We start from the raw sequence: 16054 nt of genomic DNA, 5'->3' as shown, positions 1-16054 counted from the left end.
GGACCCAATTTGCCTTACACTGTATCCTTTGCGGTACATAATGGACCCACTTTGCCTTACACTGTATCCTTTGTGGTATGACTATTGCATGTGTATATTGCAATGTTGATTCTGAAATGATATATTGTTCATCCCTAATACACAGTACACACAGTACACACAGTACACACAGTACACACACACACACACACACACACACACACACACACACACACAACACTGTTAACAGTGGGTCCCTGCTCTGCACCAGGTGGGCTGGTCACTGCTCTGTCGTCTGATTGAGATATGCCCTAGTACCTTGGACCATCTAACGCAGCCTCTGGGAGCAGCCAAGGACTGGGAGGTATTAGGAGTGCACCAGTAAGTAAAGACAAATAGGATTTATGTTATTGTTGTTTTTTTTTTATGGATGTTTTGGCTTTGACCTTTGTGACCCCTTGACCCCTGCTCTACTGACTGTACTGTTGTAAGTCTAACATATTGGTAATCCGGGAAAAAGCACCTTGTGTGAATTTTATTTAAGTGCTAATGTTTTCAATTCCATCTACTGCTATGGCTGAGTTTGTTGCATATGAGTGTTGTATTTCATCCGTCCTCTTTGCCCCCTGCACACCTAAATTGTCAGTGTCCGTCCTTTACAAAAGTGACTCTAAGTCGTTTTATCTTTGAAGATAGTCTGACAAGTAAAAAAAAAAAAAAATCCAGTTTGAAGTCTTTTCACCGGCAGCAAGATTTTTTTTGAGGAGGTATTGTTTTGTTTATGAGGGTTGCATGGCGAAAAGCTGCTGAGCCACTGCTGTTTTTAGGTATCGTCATCTTTTATCTATGTCTGAATTTGTGTGTTCTCCAGGCAGCTTCTGAAGGTGCTGGTCCAGTATAGGAATGACTGCAAGGTGACCATGGTCGGACTCAGGGCCCTAGCTCTCTTGCTCAAATCAGGTATGCTTACAGATACGAACTATGCTAAAAAAAAGCATTAGTACCACACCTTACTCAAACGAACATAATTCTGCGATTGATGTAAATGGATCCGTTTGGTATTGTCATGCAGGACAATAGAATATGTACCATGTTTAGATCATTTGAAAGTCTTTTTATTGCAATGCAGTTTACTAGACATTTTTTAAGTTGTCCTAAAGGCAGTAACCCCCACCCATCTAACTTAATAAACATAATATATTACTAATGTTGTACGTAATAAAGCACTAACAATTATTTTCAGACAGTTTGATCTCTATCCGATTAACACACAAGACAGAAAGGCCATTGAAATTAAAATGCCACATGACTTATTCATGTCCTTTTTAAAATAAGGCATTTGTCTCAAAACATTTAATGAGAGGGAAAAATATACGAATAGCTTTTTAAGCTAGTATTCACAGCAATTATTTTCATTAATTATCTTTTGTGTTTAATTGCCTGCATTGCTTCATACTACAAGCGATGGAGACAGCCTGAGAATGCTGTAGATTCAATTAGAATGGAGTCACAAGGCCCTTCAGCTGCTTTTGTTAGTTAGTTAATGTACAGTATCTAGATTATACAGTCCAGCGGATGGTGAGCAAAAATGTGCAAGCGGTGGATTTCCTGTCACTCACGCGAGCCTTTGTTTAAAATATTTCCCTAGAGAAGGAAATTGACCCTCTGTTTTTCTAGCTGCTAGAGATCCCATTGTTCTGATTCAAAATGAATCATTCACATTAGTTAAAACAATAATAAATTAAATTAAAAAAAACCATTCCGAAGCATTCTAAACTATTGGTTACACAAAAGAAAAGTATATCAGAATCAGAATCATCTTTATTTGGCCATGTATGTTTGTACATACATGGAATTTGACTCTGGTTTAGACATTCTCAATGTACATAAATAGAACAACAACACAACAATCTTCCGGAATATATACAACAAATATCTATATACAGGTTAAACAGGAGGCAATAGTGCAATGGCGCAGAGTGCAAAGATGCTGGAATAAATATGTTAGCAGGTTACTTATATACATGAGGTGGGTGGACATGACTGAATATGTATACATACAATATACAGTATATTATATATATACAGTAAATGTATAAATACAGTGTGCTTAGATTTATTATAACAATGTTAAGTGTTCATCAGGGTGACAGCCTTTGGAAAGAAACTGTTCTTCTGTCTGGTAATTTTGGCGTACAGTGCTCTGTAGCACGTACCAGAGGGGAGGAGTTGGAACAGGTTGTGACCAAGGTATGATGGGTCTGCAGTGATGTTGCCTGCCCATTTCCTGACTCTGAAGATGTATAAGTCTTGAATGGAGGGCAGGTTGGCACCAGCGTGGTAGTCTGTTCCTGCCCTTTGCGATGGCCAATCCAAACCAGACAGTGATGGATGTGCAGAGAACAGACTGGATTATTGCAGAGTAGAACTGAATCAGCAGCTCCTGAGGCAGGTTGAACTTGTTGAACTGGCAGAGAAAGTACATCCTCTGCTGGGCAATTTTTGATGATTATGTCTATGTTTGATGCCCATCTTATCCTGGGAGATTTCGGATCCCAAAAACCTGAAGGTTTCCACAGCAGACACAGTGCTGTTGAGTATGGTGGTGGTGGTGGTGATGGGGGGGGCAGTGTTGGGGGGCTCTTCCTGAAGTCCACTGTCATCTCCACAGTTTTGAGTGTGTTCGGCTCCAGGTTGTGATGAGGGCCAGAGGGCCAGCTGTTCAAACTCCTGTCTGTATGCAGACTCATCACCGTCCCGGATGAGACCGATGATCACTGTGTCATCTGCAAACTTTAAGAGTTGAACAGATGGATCTCCTGAGATCCATTCATTTGTGTAGAGGGAGGAGAGCAGAAGGGAGAGCACACATCCCTGGGGGGACACCAGTGCTGATTGGTTTTTATGATTTATACAAGAAAAAGACAGAAGAAAAACAAAACAGCAAAAAACATAAAATAACAACAACAAAAAAAACACGACACCACAATATACACAGAATAATAACAGAAACATACATTCTTGCATTTGCACAATTCAGAAATCTATATGTAGCTCTCGGTCTGTCCAGAGTCTACTCCTCAAACAGATTGCTGTGCCACGCTATCCATACAAGTCTTTCTCAGTTATTAATAAAGGCTAGAAATGTCCCCCATTTCAATGCATAATCCTCTGATGTATTATGCATCCTATAAGACAGACGCTCCTTCGCTGCAACTCTTCCCAGTTCTGTAATCCATTCCTGCATGGAAGGTCCCTCTGTTGTCTTCTACCCTGTCATTATGATCTGCCTCCCCACCATGATGCTAGTCTGGATGCACTCTGTAACATGCCCCACACAGTGGGTGAGCAGCAGAGGGTCCCCCAACACAAAAAGTCTAGGGCTAAAGGTAAAGTCAACATTCACAATGTCACAGATCTTCTTATGAACTTCGAGCCAAAAATCTTCGAGAACAGGGCATGCCCATAACGCATGTAAAAGAGTACCCACTGACCTCTGGCACCTCCAACAGTCTGCTGTCTCTTTCAGCCCTAGTCTATGCAACCTTGCTGGAGTCCAATAGAACTGATTCAGTATTTTGAATTGAATAAGTCTGTTCCTAATATCCCCAGACATTTTCTTGGAGTTCTGACAGATGCTGTCCCATTCCTTCTCACTGAACGAGAGGTTTAGCTCATGTTCCCAGACCTGCCTTAATGCTGATGTCCCTTTATGGACTCAGCTAAAGATCATAGAGTAATAATGTGACGCTTCATGACCTAGACCAAATATTTTGATTGTGCTGCTAAGCAAATCCGAGCTAGGCGGTGTCATTCTAGTTGTGCCAAAGGTTTCCACTAGTAAATGCCTAAGTTGTAAGTATCGCCAAAACTGTGTCCTGGGTAAACTAAAGTCTTGGGCTAAGGTCTCAAAGGATTTTAGAAAGTCTCCCTCATAAAGGTCACCAAGAGTGCAGATCCCTTTGTTATCCCATTCCTTCCAAAAAGAATTGAGCTTTACTATGCATAGTTTGGGGTTCATCCAAATGCCCAATTCTGAGTTCAAGTAAGGATTAATGTTAAAAATCTGGGAAGTTTTCTTCCAAACCACCTGAATGTGAGATATAATAGGATGGGACTGGAATTCAGGTGACAGCTTTGCTGATACTCCAGCGAGGGGGGAAAGAGGGAAGCATCCCATTTTCTTCAATTCAATCCAGGGGGATGCCCTTTCTGGAGGTAGCGACCACTGAGCCAAATGTCTCAAGCTAAAGGCATAGTGATACAGAACAAGTTTAGGAAGCCCAAGTCCACCCTTGTCAACTGGTACTTGTAGCTTTTCAAGTCGCATTCTGGCTCTTTTCCCATTACATAGAAAGTTATTGCAAATCTTATCAAATTGTCTGAAGTATTTCCAAGGTATGCATAATGGGAGTGACTGCAGGAGGTAATTCACCTTTGAGATACAGTTAATTTTTAACACATTTACCTTGCCCCACAGAGACAGAAACAGAGAAGACCACCTCTCCACAACAGCAGTGATCTTTCTGAAGAGAGGGTCAAAGTTTACCCTTATTACATCATTTATTTGTTGAGGAAAGAGGATTCCTAAATACCTCATGCCTTCTGATGGCGACTGAAATGCCCCGTCTTGGAAAAGGGTCCTGGGGCAGTATGCTGTCAAGGGGAGAGCCTTTGATTTCGACCAATTAACTTTATACCCTGTGAGTTTAGAGAAGGCATCAATGGACTCAAGGAGAGATGGCACTGATTTTACTGGGTCTGACATAAATAAAAGTATGTTGTCTGCATAAAGCATAATTTTATGTACTGAATTCCCAATCGTTACCCCCAGAAAATTAGGATTTTTGCGAACAGCAGCAGCGAGTCATTCCAGAGCCAAACAGAAGAATGCTGGCGAAAGGCTTGAACCCTGATGAGTCCCCCTACCTAGTGAAAAAAATAGGGAGAAGTTAAACCATTTGTCTTAACTGCTGCTTCTGGTTGATTATTTATATCCATCTTAAAAACGTCTGACCAAAACCAAAGGATTTGAGTGTGAGAAATGGGTGTCTCCACTCCACCCGATCAAACGCCTTTTCAGCATCGAGTGAAATGGCAGTGATTGGGGAGTCCCTATTGTGGGCTGACCACATTACATTTAACAAGCGTCTGATATTATCAGAAGAGCTCATCTGCCGAACAAACCCCACTTGGGCTGGGTGTACCAATGAAGTGATCACTTTGTTGAGTCTATTCGCCAGAATCTTACAGAATCTGACAGTCCATTGCTATCAAAAAGATAGGACGGAAGCTCCTGCAATCACTCGGATCTTTGCATGGTTTAAGTATCAGAGGGATAATTGCCTGTGATAGGGATTGTGGCAGTTTGTCCACTTCAAAGGATTCATCAAACATTTGTTGCATAAGTGGCGTCAATTCCTCTACATAACATTTATAAAATTTTGCATTAAAGCCATCCTGGCCTGGGGCTTTACCTGATGGCAATGCTCTTATAACTTCAGTTATCGCTTCCCAAGAGATTCGGGAATCAAGCGATTCACGTTTTGATCCTCTAGTGTAGGTAGTTTCAGGCCACCGAGAAATTAGTTTATTTCCACATCTGTTGAGATATTGCTGACATGTAAAGATTTATGTAGAACTCCCTGAATGTGTTATTTATGTCACTTGGTTTAGTCATAAGGCTCCCCCCTTGGTCCTGCACAGCCACAATAGTTGAAGAGGATTCCTTGTATTTAATATATCTCGCTAAAAACTTCCCTGCTTTGTCCCCGGACTCAAAGCAATTTTGCCTAGCCCTAAATAACAAGAATTCTACCCTCTGTGAGAGTAATACATTGTATTCATACTTAAGTTATGTCAAATTTCTCAAATTGGTAGATGTCATATCCTGTTTGAATTTTGTTTCAGCTGTCTGGACCTGTTTTTCTAAGTCAGTGACCTTGGCTATACTGAATTTCTTATTGTACAAAGCATGCTGAATGATAAAACCTCTTAATACTGCCTTCATGGCTTCCCATGCCACCCCAGCAGAGGGCGCTGATGGGACATTGATCGCTATATAATCCTTAATTTGAGTTCAGCGCTTCTTTGAAGACCGGATCTTGTAGCAGAGAGGAATTAAATCGCCATCTATGTGATCTGCTTGTTTCATAGAAAGGTAGTAAATCAAGAGATAGATTAGCATGATCAGAGATCAAAATGTTATCTACTGAGCAAGATAGAACAGAAGAGAGTAGTGTCTTAGATACCAGAAACATGTCTATTCTTGAATATATGTTATGCCGATTAGAGCAAAAGGCGTAGTCCCTCCCTGCTAGGTTTACCAACCTCCAAATATCAACTAATCCCAAGGATTCACATACGCCTTTTACTGTCTGGGCAGATTTGAGTGGCTTGTTATCGGAGAAGCCACTGCGGTCTAAAACGGTATGAAATGAGGTTGAAATCCCCACCAAGGATAATAGGGTAAGTACCTAATTCCTGGAGTTTACTTTCAAGATCCACAAAAAAGTCAGGATGATCCCCATTAGGTGCATAAATATTAGCCAATATTAGCGTTTGTCCCTGTATTTCTGCCAGAATAATAACCATTTGTCCCTCAGTATCTGTTACTTCTCTTAAACATTTAAATTGCAGGTGTTTGTTACTTAAAATGATCACCCCTCTACTATTGCTAGATCCAGCACTAAAGAAAACATGCCCCACCCAGTCCCTACATAAACTTTTAGACTCTCCAGGAGTTTCCTGCAAATAGACCACATCCAATTTCTTGCTTTTCAAACTACATATCACTTTCTTCCTCTTGATAGGATGATGGAGCCCATTAATATTCCAGCTCGTGTAGCACAGCTTATTAATGCTATAACAGGACATATGGAAGAGTAATCCACAAAGTTAATGTAAAAGCCACTCCAATGTTTACACTGACTCTTTGTGCTAATGCAACATTCAACAACCTATCAGACTTATCAGACAACATAAAAATGCAGCATGTAAGGTACAATCCCAGAGAAACAAAGGATGCAGCCCTGTAACAAGGCTCAATGAACAGCGCCAACACCAGAACAGGGCGCAAAAAAAAAACCCTTATGGTCCATGACCTGAGTTAACTCCGTGGTGCACTACAGATAGCAACAAATAAAAAGAGATACGATTTGTACAATTTGTGCCTAAGGCAAAAACAAACACTACTAAGATAAGTGAACAGTTCAGAACCGTATTTAACACAACTATATCTGTAGTTACTGTAACTTAAAAAGAATGATAAACTCAGTTTAAAACTGGAGAAATCGATAATATTGAGACTTACTGAGTTACAGTTCTCACCTGGCCCTTTCGAAATACTCGAGTGAGTGTGTGCGTATCAACTAAGTGTCACTTCTGAGACCATAGACACATCATGGCTTCCTTTGGGTCCACAAACGATCTGGCTCCGTCACTGACCTCGATCCTCAGCGTAGCTGGGAAGAGCAAGGCAAACGTCATCTCGCTTCTGGTCTGTGTCACCCTCGCCAAGTCGGAGAAGATCATAACGTGGCTGCTCTCCCACATGATCTGTCTCTTATTTAGCTGCCTGCAGAATCCGTTCACGGTCCCGGAGCCGAAGAAATCTAGCGATGATGGTCCTGGATCTTTCGCCAGCTCCTGAGCAGTGGGCACGGATTCTGTGGGCTCGGTCGATCTCGAACCCCCCTTCTGGGGCATTGATTCCCAGCGCCGCTGGCAGAAATTTGTTTAGAAAGGCGATACAGTCCCTGCCCTCTTTGTCTTCTACAATGCCAACAATCTCAGATTGTTCTGCCTTGATCTATTTTCTAATGCTGTCAAGCTAGCTCTCAACTCTTCAACCTCTTTGTAGCTGGGGGGGGTCCTCCACTAGTTGCGCCTGGGCCTCCTCCAGCAACCCAGCTCCTCCCTCGATGTCGCTGACCCGGGCCAAGATAAATGACAACTTCTCCTCCATAGACGCGATCGTTTTCTTGATTTCTTTCAAATCTCCCAATTCATGGCTTATCTTTGTTAGCGTGGCATTTATGTTAGCAATGTCGATAGCCAGGCTACTCCCTTTGCCTGCGCCACCGTCGCCATGCTTGTCTGCCGCAGCTAGCTTGGTACTAACTAACTCTGACTGTTTCACTTGAAGTCTGGTCTCAGGCTTCGCCGGAGTTGAATTCTTTGCATTATCTGCCATCAAATATACACGAACCGATCCATTAAGACAGTAATATAAGGATAATTATTGCAACGTCACGCAGAACCTCTCCTCTATGCAGCCAACGCCATCGGCGCATCACGTGACTCTCAACTAGCGCTAATTGTTCAGGCGCTGGATGAGATTTACCCCAACCCCACATGCTGTCTCCTGTCTGTCAGCAAGTTTTTGATCCACTGAGTGATGGGGGCTGGTACAGTGAGCTGGGTGAGTTTGGAGTGGATGAAGTCTAGGACGATGGTGTTGAATGCTAAGCTGAAGTCCACAAACATGAGCCTTGCGTATGTCCCTGGAGAGTCGAGGTGTTGGAAGATGTAGTGCAGTTCCTTGTTGACTACATCATCCACTGACCTGTTGCCTGGTGGGCAAATAGCAAGGGGTCCAATAGGGGGCCTGTGATGTCCTTTAGGTGGGACAACACCAGTCTCTCAAAGGATTTAATGACCAAAGATGTCAGGGCGATGGGTCTGTAGTAACTTAATCCTGAGATACAGGGTATCTTGGGGATCGGGATAGTGGAGTTTTTGAAGCAGGAGGGGACTTCACACAGCTCCAGTGACCTGTTGAAGATCAGTGTGAAGATGGGGGCCAGCTGGTCAGCACAGATTTTCAGGCAGGAGGGAGACATGCCATCCAGGCCTGGTGCCTTCCTGATCTCTGTCTCTGGAAGAGCTGATACACATCCTCTTCACAGATCCTGAGTGCAATTGGGGGTCAGTGGGGAGGGGTGAGGGGCTTGCAGGACATGCAGTTGGTGCAATTGGGGGTCAGTGGGGAGGGGTGAGGGGCTGGCAGGGGGTGCAGTTTTGTGATGTGGCTGGAGAGGGTGAGGGGTCTGAGAGTGGACTTATCAAACCTGCAGTAAAACACGCTCAGGTCGTCAGCCAGTTGATGCTTCTCTGCAGTGTGGGGGATGGTCTTCTGTAGCTGGTTATGTCCTGCAGGCCTCTCCACACAGACACAGGATCGTTAGCTGAAAACCTGTTTTTCAGCTTTTCATTGTGGCCTCTTTTTGCTACTCTGAGCTCCGTTGTCAGTGTGTTTCTGGCTCGATTGTACACATGATGGAATTTAAAATAAAGGAATTTCAGTCATTTAATTCTGTATCAAATGTCAAAAGCCTGGAGTATTAATTTTGTGATTCTGAGGGAGGAACTTGAGGTAGTTCTGTTTTTCTCCTCCCAAATGGATTTAAAATGATACAGATAAATAGGCTAGAAAAATAACCTGTTTATCTGTATTGCTAGCCTTTCTATCCACCTCTGATAGCAACAAATCTCACTTCTTTCCAACTTTTGGGCAGCACGGTGGCCCAGTGTTAAGCACTCTTGCCTCACAGCAAGAAGGTCCTGGGTTTGAACCCCAGGCTGTCCCAGGTCCTTTCTGTGTGGAGTTTGCATGTTCTCGCTACATCTGCATGAGTTTCCTCTGGGTGTTCCGGTTTCCTCCCACCATCAAAAAGACATGCATGTTTGGGTTAATACTCTTTGCCTGTGCCCTTGACCAAGGCTAATAGGAAAAAGAACTGGAGTTGGTCCCTGGGCGCTGCACCACAGCTGCCCACTGCTCCTATACTATAGGATGGGTTAAATGCAGAAAACAAATTTCATTGTAGACAAACAACTGTAAAATGACAAATAAAGTGGCTTTCTTCTTTCTTTCTTTTTCTCAGCGCCACGTTTCAATTGATTTGACTTTGAAATTGCAATCAGTGGACTTAAGATTAAAGCTAAAGAACCCAACATGATAACATGGAAGAACTGGGGTGGAAGGACTGCACATACTGCACATGCACATGCTCATGGGCAAAAACACAATTATGACCTCACATTTTTACTGTGCAGGGATTATGCGTTTTTAGACAAGATTTTGTTTTCCTGATAGTTTGCTATGCCTTGCCTTTAGTACTTTTCAATGTTTGCAAGTAACACAGTTTGAAGTCATTACAGCATCAGGCCGATTCAGTATCATGAGACAATACTGTAACGTATCATTACAGATGGTTTCATCGATGTAAATCATGTATGTTTTTGTTTTTGTTTGCACATATGCGTATATGTGCATACATGCATGTATATGTGAGCTTGCTTGCACGCATTCATGTGTTTATACATGTATATGTGTGTGGGATTGTGTGCATGTGTGTTTGTGTATGTGTTCAGACATAGTGCCACTGCTGGTGCTGGAGGAGGAAGATGACGTGTTTAGTCTGGTGGTGGAGGGGATGAGGTCATTTCCCGTCGCTGAGGAGGTGCAGCTCCAAGGCTGTCTGACTCTGCAGCTCCTGCTGGAGAGAGGTATGTAGAAGCACACCAACCTGAAGTTAGTGTATCAGAATCAGTTTTACTGCCCATTGTTTACACATGGAAGTCATTTGATTTGATGGGTTGTGAGTCACACTAACCATAAGCAACTAACAATTATTAAAGCCGTAAATAATGTGCCAGTATGTGCCGTGAGACTTTGCAAATTGTTAATATGTTTTTGCACCAGGGTCATCAAGGCATACTTCTTTTTTGTTTACCCCCTTTCTCCTCCACAATTTAGCAAGCTCAATTCCCTTTTCTCCTGGTCCCACCATTGCATGACCCCAAAGGTAGATTGGGAGGCTGAAGACTTCTAAAGGCATACTTCTGAACCTTTATTGGAATTGACAATTCAAGTGATATAGAGTACGATTTGGGCTGGGTTGGTGGCCAGTGGCCACTATATTACATCAAATGTTTGTCTGATTTTTAAAGACATAAATGTATTAGTTTGTGTTTGGTTTATCTGTAAGAAATGATAGCTATAATGACATATTACTGTTGTTTTATTTTCACCTCCAATACTTTTGAGGATGTTTGATTGGTTTGCCTGGTTAAATTAGATAGCTGGGATTGAAACGATGACAATCATTTCCTTCAATTTGTATGCATTTGGTCATAGAAAAATTGCACTCAGTGGGTGCTGTCTGTCAGCAAGTAGTTACCTGATTCTTGTGGCCCTACCCTGAATGCAAAACAAACCTGTAAAAACAATGATTTGAATATCTCTCTGTCCACTTGTCATTCTGTCTCTCTGTCCAGTGAGTGATGAACATCTGATAGAATTTGTGGAGAACCAGGACCATCTTGTGGTCCTAACAGCTTTGCAGACGTTCCAGGACAGGCCTGACCTTATTCTACAGGCCATGAAGGTGCTACTGCCCTTGGCCCGCCCTGGTAAGGCCTTACTGCATCACAAAACTGTCAAAAGTATTGAAAAATAATGAGAGGAAATTGGATTATGTTTTCATTTAAGGTTTTTTTCAGTCTTAATTTTGTAACTGTCTTTCAGAATAACTGTGAGAGTTTTTTTTTTTCTTTGTCTATGCTACCACATTTTCTTATTATTGTTAGCACTGGTATCAAGTCTACCCAACAATTTTCATTAAACCGATTTATTGCATCTCATTCTATACTACAAGGCTGTCCTGGAGCATAACCACAGAAGGATTAGAGTAATCAATACATTATTATAGTATTTCCAAATACCATAGATGAACAGTTATGTGACATGTTGTCAGTTTTGTTGGTGCAGAGACACAACTGCAACTTCCAACAGAGGAGGTTCTCTATTGAAGCCTTAATTTGGCCTCTGCCAAGTAAGGATCGATTTGCGTGCAGCAATTCAGGAATGCATTTGTCTCCACATGATTGCTGTCTGGCAGGTTTTGCGTCACACTACTCAGAAATCCCATTCATCACAAAGATAGCAGTTCATTTCCACATTTATTTCTGTTCATGCTACAAGAATACTTGGCCTTTTTAACACCATGTACACCATCTTGAACAAATCAGATTACATCCTGAATAGGGGTTAACTGTATTTTGCTACAGTCTGTACAAATTCTAATTAGATCGAAGCCCTCTGATATTTTCTTTGAAAAAACATTGTTGTCTTATAATCAGAGGTCCTGAGGGTAATTGGGACTTCCCTGAAAGTCAACAGTAAATGGCTTTCTAATGTTTTGTTTTGACCTGGAAAAGCATGACCTTGTAATAACAGAGCAGAATGGGAATGTGTAAAAACTCCATAATTTTCATTGGCTAAGTTAAAGACATGAATGCTGCATTTCTTTGAGCTTTTCATTAAAATAACACCATTTTTATACTTTATATTACCAGCATAAGTAAGATAATAGCTTTGACCTAAATCCAAATCACAAACCCTTTTGTAACTGCATATTTCAAAGATTTGACCGTGTGTGAAATTTTTTGGAGAAATGATTCAGCACATAGAAAATGAAGGTTTTGTTAAGTTTTCACCGCATAGCATCCAAACGAGAAATAGTATGGCAATTTGCTGCAGTTTTTAAGAAGCAAAAAAATTATTGGAGCTAACAAGCAGATATGGCAGAAAAGGCTTGGAAAAGACCTTTGCCAATAGATATTACAACATCTATAGCTGAAACACAGATGAGAATAAACCTACAAAAGACACAGAAGAAGGAAATCTGAAAAAGAGCCATATGCAATCCCAAACTATAGTGAACATAGATGACACATTGTCAAGATGGGAATACATGAAAGAAGAGGAAAGGTTTGTCATGGATGTGGCTAATTCAGACTGGTACATTTCAGTCACATTTAATGAATGTAGGTGTTGAGCATCACTGTTCATCTACTACTGATGCAGCTACATAATAGACATGCCACTGAAATTGTTTTTATTTTCCACTGAAAATTACCCGTTTCCTTTGTTTCCTAATTGTGCCGCCCCAGTCAGAAGTTCATGTTCAGCGTGTCAAGACTATAAAAGCCTGACTTTTTCATTATTTGTCCCTTCAACCTTGAGAGCACGACAAGCAGCTTGGATAATGGACGAATGGCTGGCTGGCTGGATGGATGGATGGATAGATAGATATTGTTATTCCTGGTCTTAGTTTAACAGTTCCACAAAAATTGCAAAAAAAATCTATTCCATTGCCTACCAACACGGGGATCTCCAGTTCAAATCTACATGTTACCTCCGGCTTGGTCGGGTGTTCCTACAGACACACTTGGCCATGTCTGTGGGTGGGAAGCCGGATGTGGTTATGTGTCCTGGTCACTGCACTAGCGTCTCCTCTGGTTGGCTGGGGTGCCTGTTGAGAGGGGAAGGGGAACTGGGGGGAATAGCGTGATCCTCCTACGTGCTGTGTCCCCCAGGTGAAACTCCTCACTGTCAGGTGAAAAGAAGCGGCTGGCGACTCCACATGTATCAGAGGAAGCATGTGGTAGTCTGCAGCCCTCCCCGGATCGGCAGAGGGGGTGGAGCAGAGACCGGGACGGCATGGAAGAGTGGGGTAATTGGCCGGATACAATTGACCTTTCACAAAGTCCCGCCCCCCTTAGTTACTGTTGCTATGCCCATCAAGCATTTCAGAACCATCCAGGAAGTAGCCGGAAAACACCAAAACACGAAGGAAGAAATCAGTGCATTCCAAGAGAAAATAAGTGATGTATTTTGGAGTAATTCATCCTTAATATCATCCCGTGAAAGGCAGAAGAGGCTACAGTATGCGGTGGCGGGATACATTCAGAATATTAAAAGTAAAACTGACTTGCGTGTGTGACCGGTGTACTTTTTCATTGCGTTGTGTAGGAAAGAGAGGACAACTTCTCTCATGCATGGGATCTGTATTCTCTTGGTACATGGCCAAAGCGGGAAAGAGCGCGTAGCTAGCAACACAATTTCTTTTCACAAAAAGAAATAAAACATACCTGTCGCATATAAACAAAACAGGACAGGTTTCAGAAAACGTCAGATCAGCTCCTACTGTAGCCTACGCAAGAATCGGGACCCACATTAGACATAAGACACATTTGGAATGGATAAAATAAATTAAAGGGGCAGACAAAATGAACACATACCTCTTTCTACATGTCCAAAGCGGGAAAGAGGCAGAAGTCAGGGGGGGACATACGTTTTATAGCTACTAACAAGAAATGGCGTCACAACAGGGAGGGGCTACTAACAGGAAATGGTGTCACACCAAGGAGGGGCTACTATAAGCGTTTCCTGATGATAAAATAAAATAACAATGTTGGCAATGAAAATAATAATGATAAAATAATAATAATCATGTGGTGATACTTTGTGTAATATTTTTTGGTTATGACGTTTTTAACCATGTTACACGTGGACTCCGGGCTGCCGGGTGCGACTGTAATTGAGCGTAAAGCTTACCGGTCGCAATCAAAGAATGAGAAACCCCATCAACTAATTCTGAAACACATTGTGGACCAATTGTGCTCTTGCACTGTAGGGTAAGTTACATATTTCAGCTATTATTGGTATATTTTTGATAATACATTGTCCACATCACCATACTATAGTGTTGATTTTGGCCAAGGTTCCCCATAGCGTTCTTTTATCCAGGCTTTTTTGGGGGGTACTGTATGGGCTCCTGGGGGTCACAGGGCAGCCAGGGACATGCCCCGGGGCGGGGGGAACCGCCCCATGATTTTTTTTTTTTTTACCTTCGGACCAGAACCGGTATTTTCAACAAAATAAGGCAAACGAGATGCCCCCGCGGGCGGGATGACTTTTCCAAATGACCGGTCCCCACCTGGAGCTCACAGAGGGGGAGGGGGAGAAACGTTTAAAATAGGCTGGATATGAGGAGGTCAGACTGGCCAGAGACCATCCCAGCCGACCCTCCTCGCCGGTCTTGATGCTCTGAAATGAAAGGTGGAACCTGGCTAACCTGTGACTATCATAACAAAGTTATGTTAATGGGCTAGCTATCATTAGCTATCATTAAATTAGGTATCTCTGGACACAGACTAAGCTGGTTACGTTCATCAGGTACATTAATAATGTTATTTTGTTAGTCAGTAATATGTTCATATGTTAATAATGGTAATAATTGTGTGGGTAAAAGTAACAGTAATAATATGTTAGCTGTATTAGCTATCAATAATAGCTAGTAGCAAGCTTAGCTTGGAGCAGGCAGGTATTTTTGTTGATTTTGGATGGATTAAGCTGGCCATGGGGTCAGCTATACTGCCAAATCTATTACCAACATTGCGCTTCTTGCGTTCTGGGTTTCGGGAAGGGAAAGAAAATTACACCCCCTCCAAACTTTTCAAATATTTAGTATCCGATTTGCAGATCCCATAGGCACACCGTTTCAGCATTTTGCTGTGTATTTGAAAGCTTGGTGGACCTCCCTCACATAGAAACCGTTGCTAAGGTAGGATTGGACAAGCACCATTCTGGGGCGGTACTTTGCGAAAGGTCAATTGGGGAGAAAAAAAGGGGGGGGATTTGCAGAAAAGAATGGAAGTCATTCTCTTCTACCACACAGCATTACATTTTTTTTTGTGATTTTGATAGTAGAAACCATGGAAGCTGTTTTCAACCTATCTGCTTGTCCTCCCCAGGCAGTAATGTGGAAATGCTAATGTCGGGAGGCTCCAGGTGCTACAGCTTGCTCATTGCTACTATGGATGCCTTCCCAGAGGAGGAGGAGCTGCAGGAGACGGCCTGCTGTCTTTTCAGGGAGTTTACATCAGGTCAGACGCAAGGGGTGAAGATCAGGGTGGGGAATGACACTGACAGTATTGAAAAAGCTTTCATTTTAGACCCACCCACCAAACACATGCACACATGAACACACGAACACAAATGTAGCAACCCCCAATACATGTTTCTGCAACTGATGATATTCACAGAAAGCTGAATCAGTTCATCTGGACACAACGTTTATTGAGAGAGAAACGTTTCATCACTCATCTAAGTGACCTCCTCAGTCTCAATTGATTGACTCAACTCAATTGATAGTATTATTTGAATAAACACTGGCTATTATTCAGCCACTATGACTTTCCCCTAATTTTTATCAAGTGATCA

At 42.3% G+C, this 16054-nt stretch overlaps 1 protein-coding gene across 2 annotated transcripts in view; it reads left to right on the top strand.

Annotated features, from left to right (window-relative positions):
• Nucleotides 1-16054, top strand: part of lrrk2 (leucine-rich repeat kinase 2) — a 78591-nt gene that overhangs the window by 7905 nt on the left and 54632 nt on the right. For both annotated transcript variants that reach the window (XM_056281393.1, XM_056281392.1), the window contains exons 3-7: nt 251-360; nt 851-939; nt 10357-10491; nt 11263-11397; nt 15586-15717. In XM_056281393.1, the coding sequence (XP_056137368.1) occupies nt 251-360; nt 851-939; nt 10357-10491; nt 11263-11397; nt 15586-15717 (601 nt within the window). The remainder of the gene's footprint in view (nt 1-250; nt 361-850; nt 940-10356; nt 10492-11262; nt 11398-15585; nt 15718-16054) is intronic.

Source organism: Lampris incognitus, chromosome 6 (genome assembly GCF_029633865.1).
Source record: "Lampris incognitus isolate fLamInc1 chromosome 6, fLamInc1.hap2, whole genome shotgun sequence".
NCBI classification, from domain to species: Eukaryota; Metazoa; Chordata; class Actinopteri; order Lampriformes; family Lampridae; genus Lampris; species Lampris incognitus.
The sequence above is the reverse complement of the archived record's forward strand: the minus strand, read 5'-3'. Positions and strand labels throughout refer to the sequence as shown.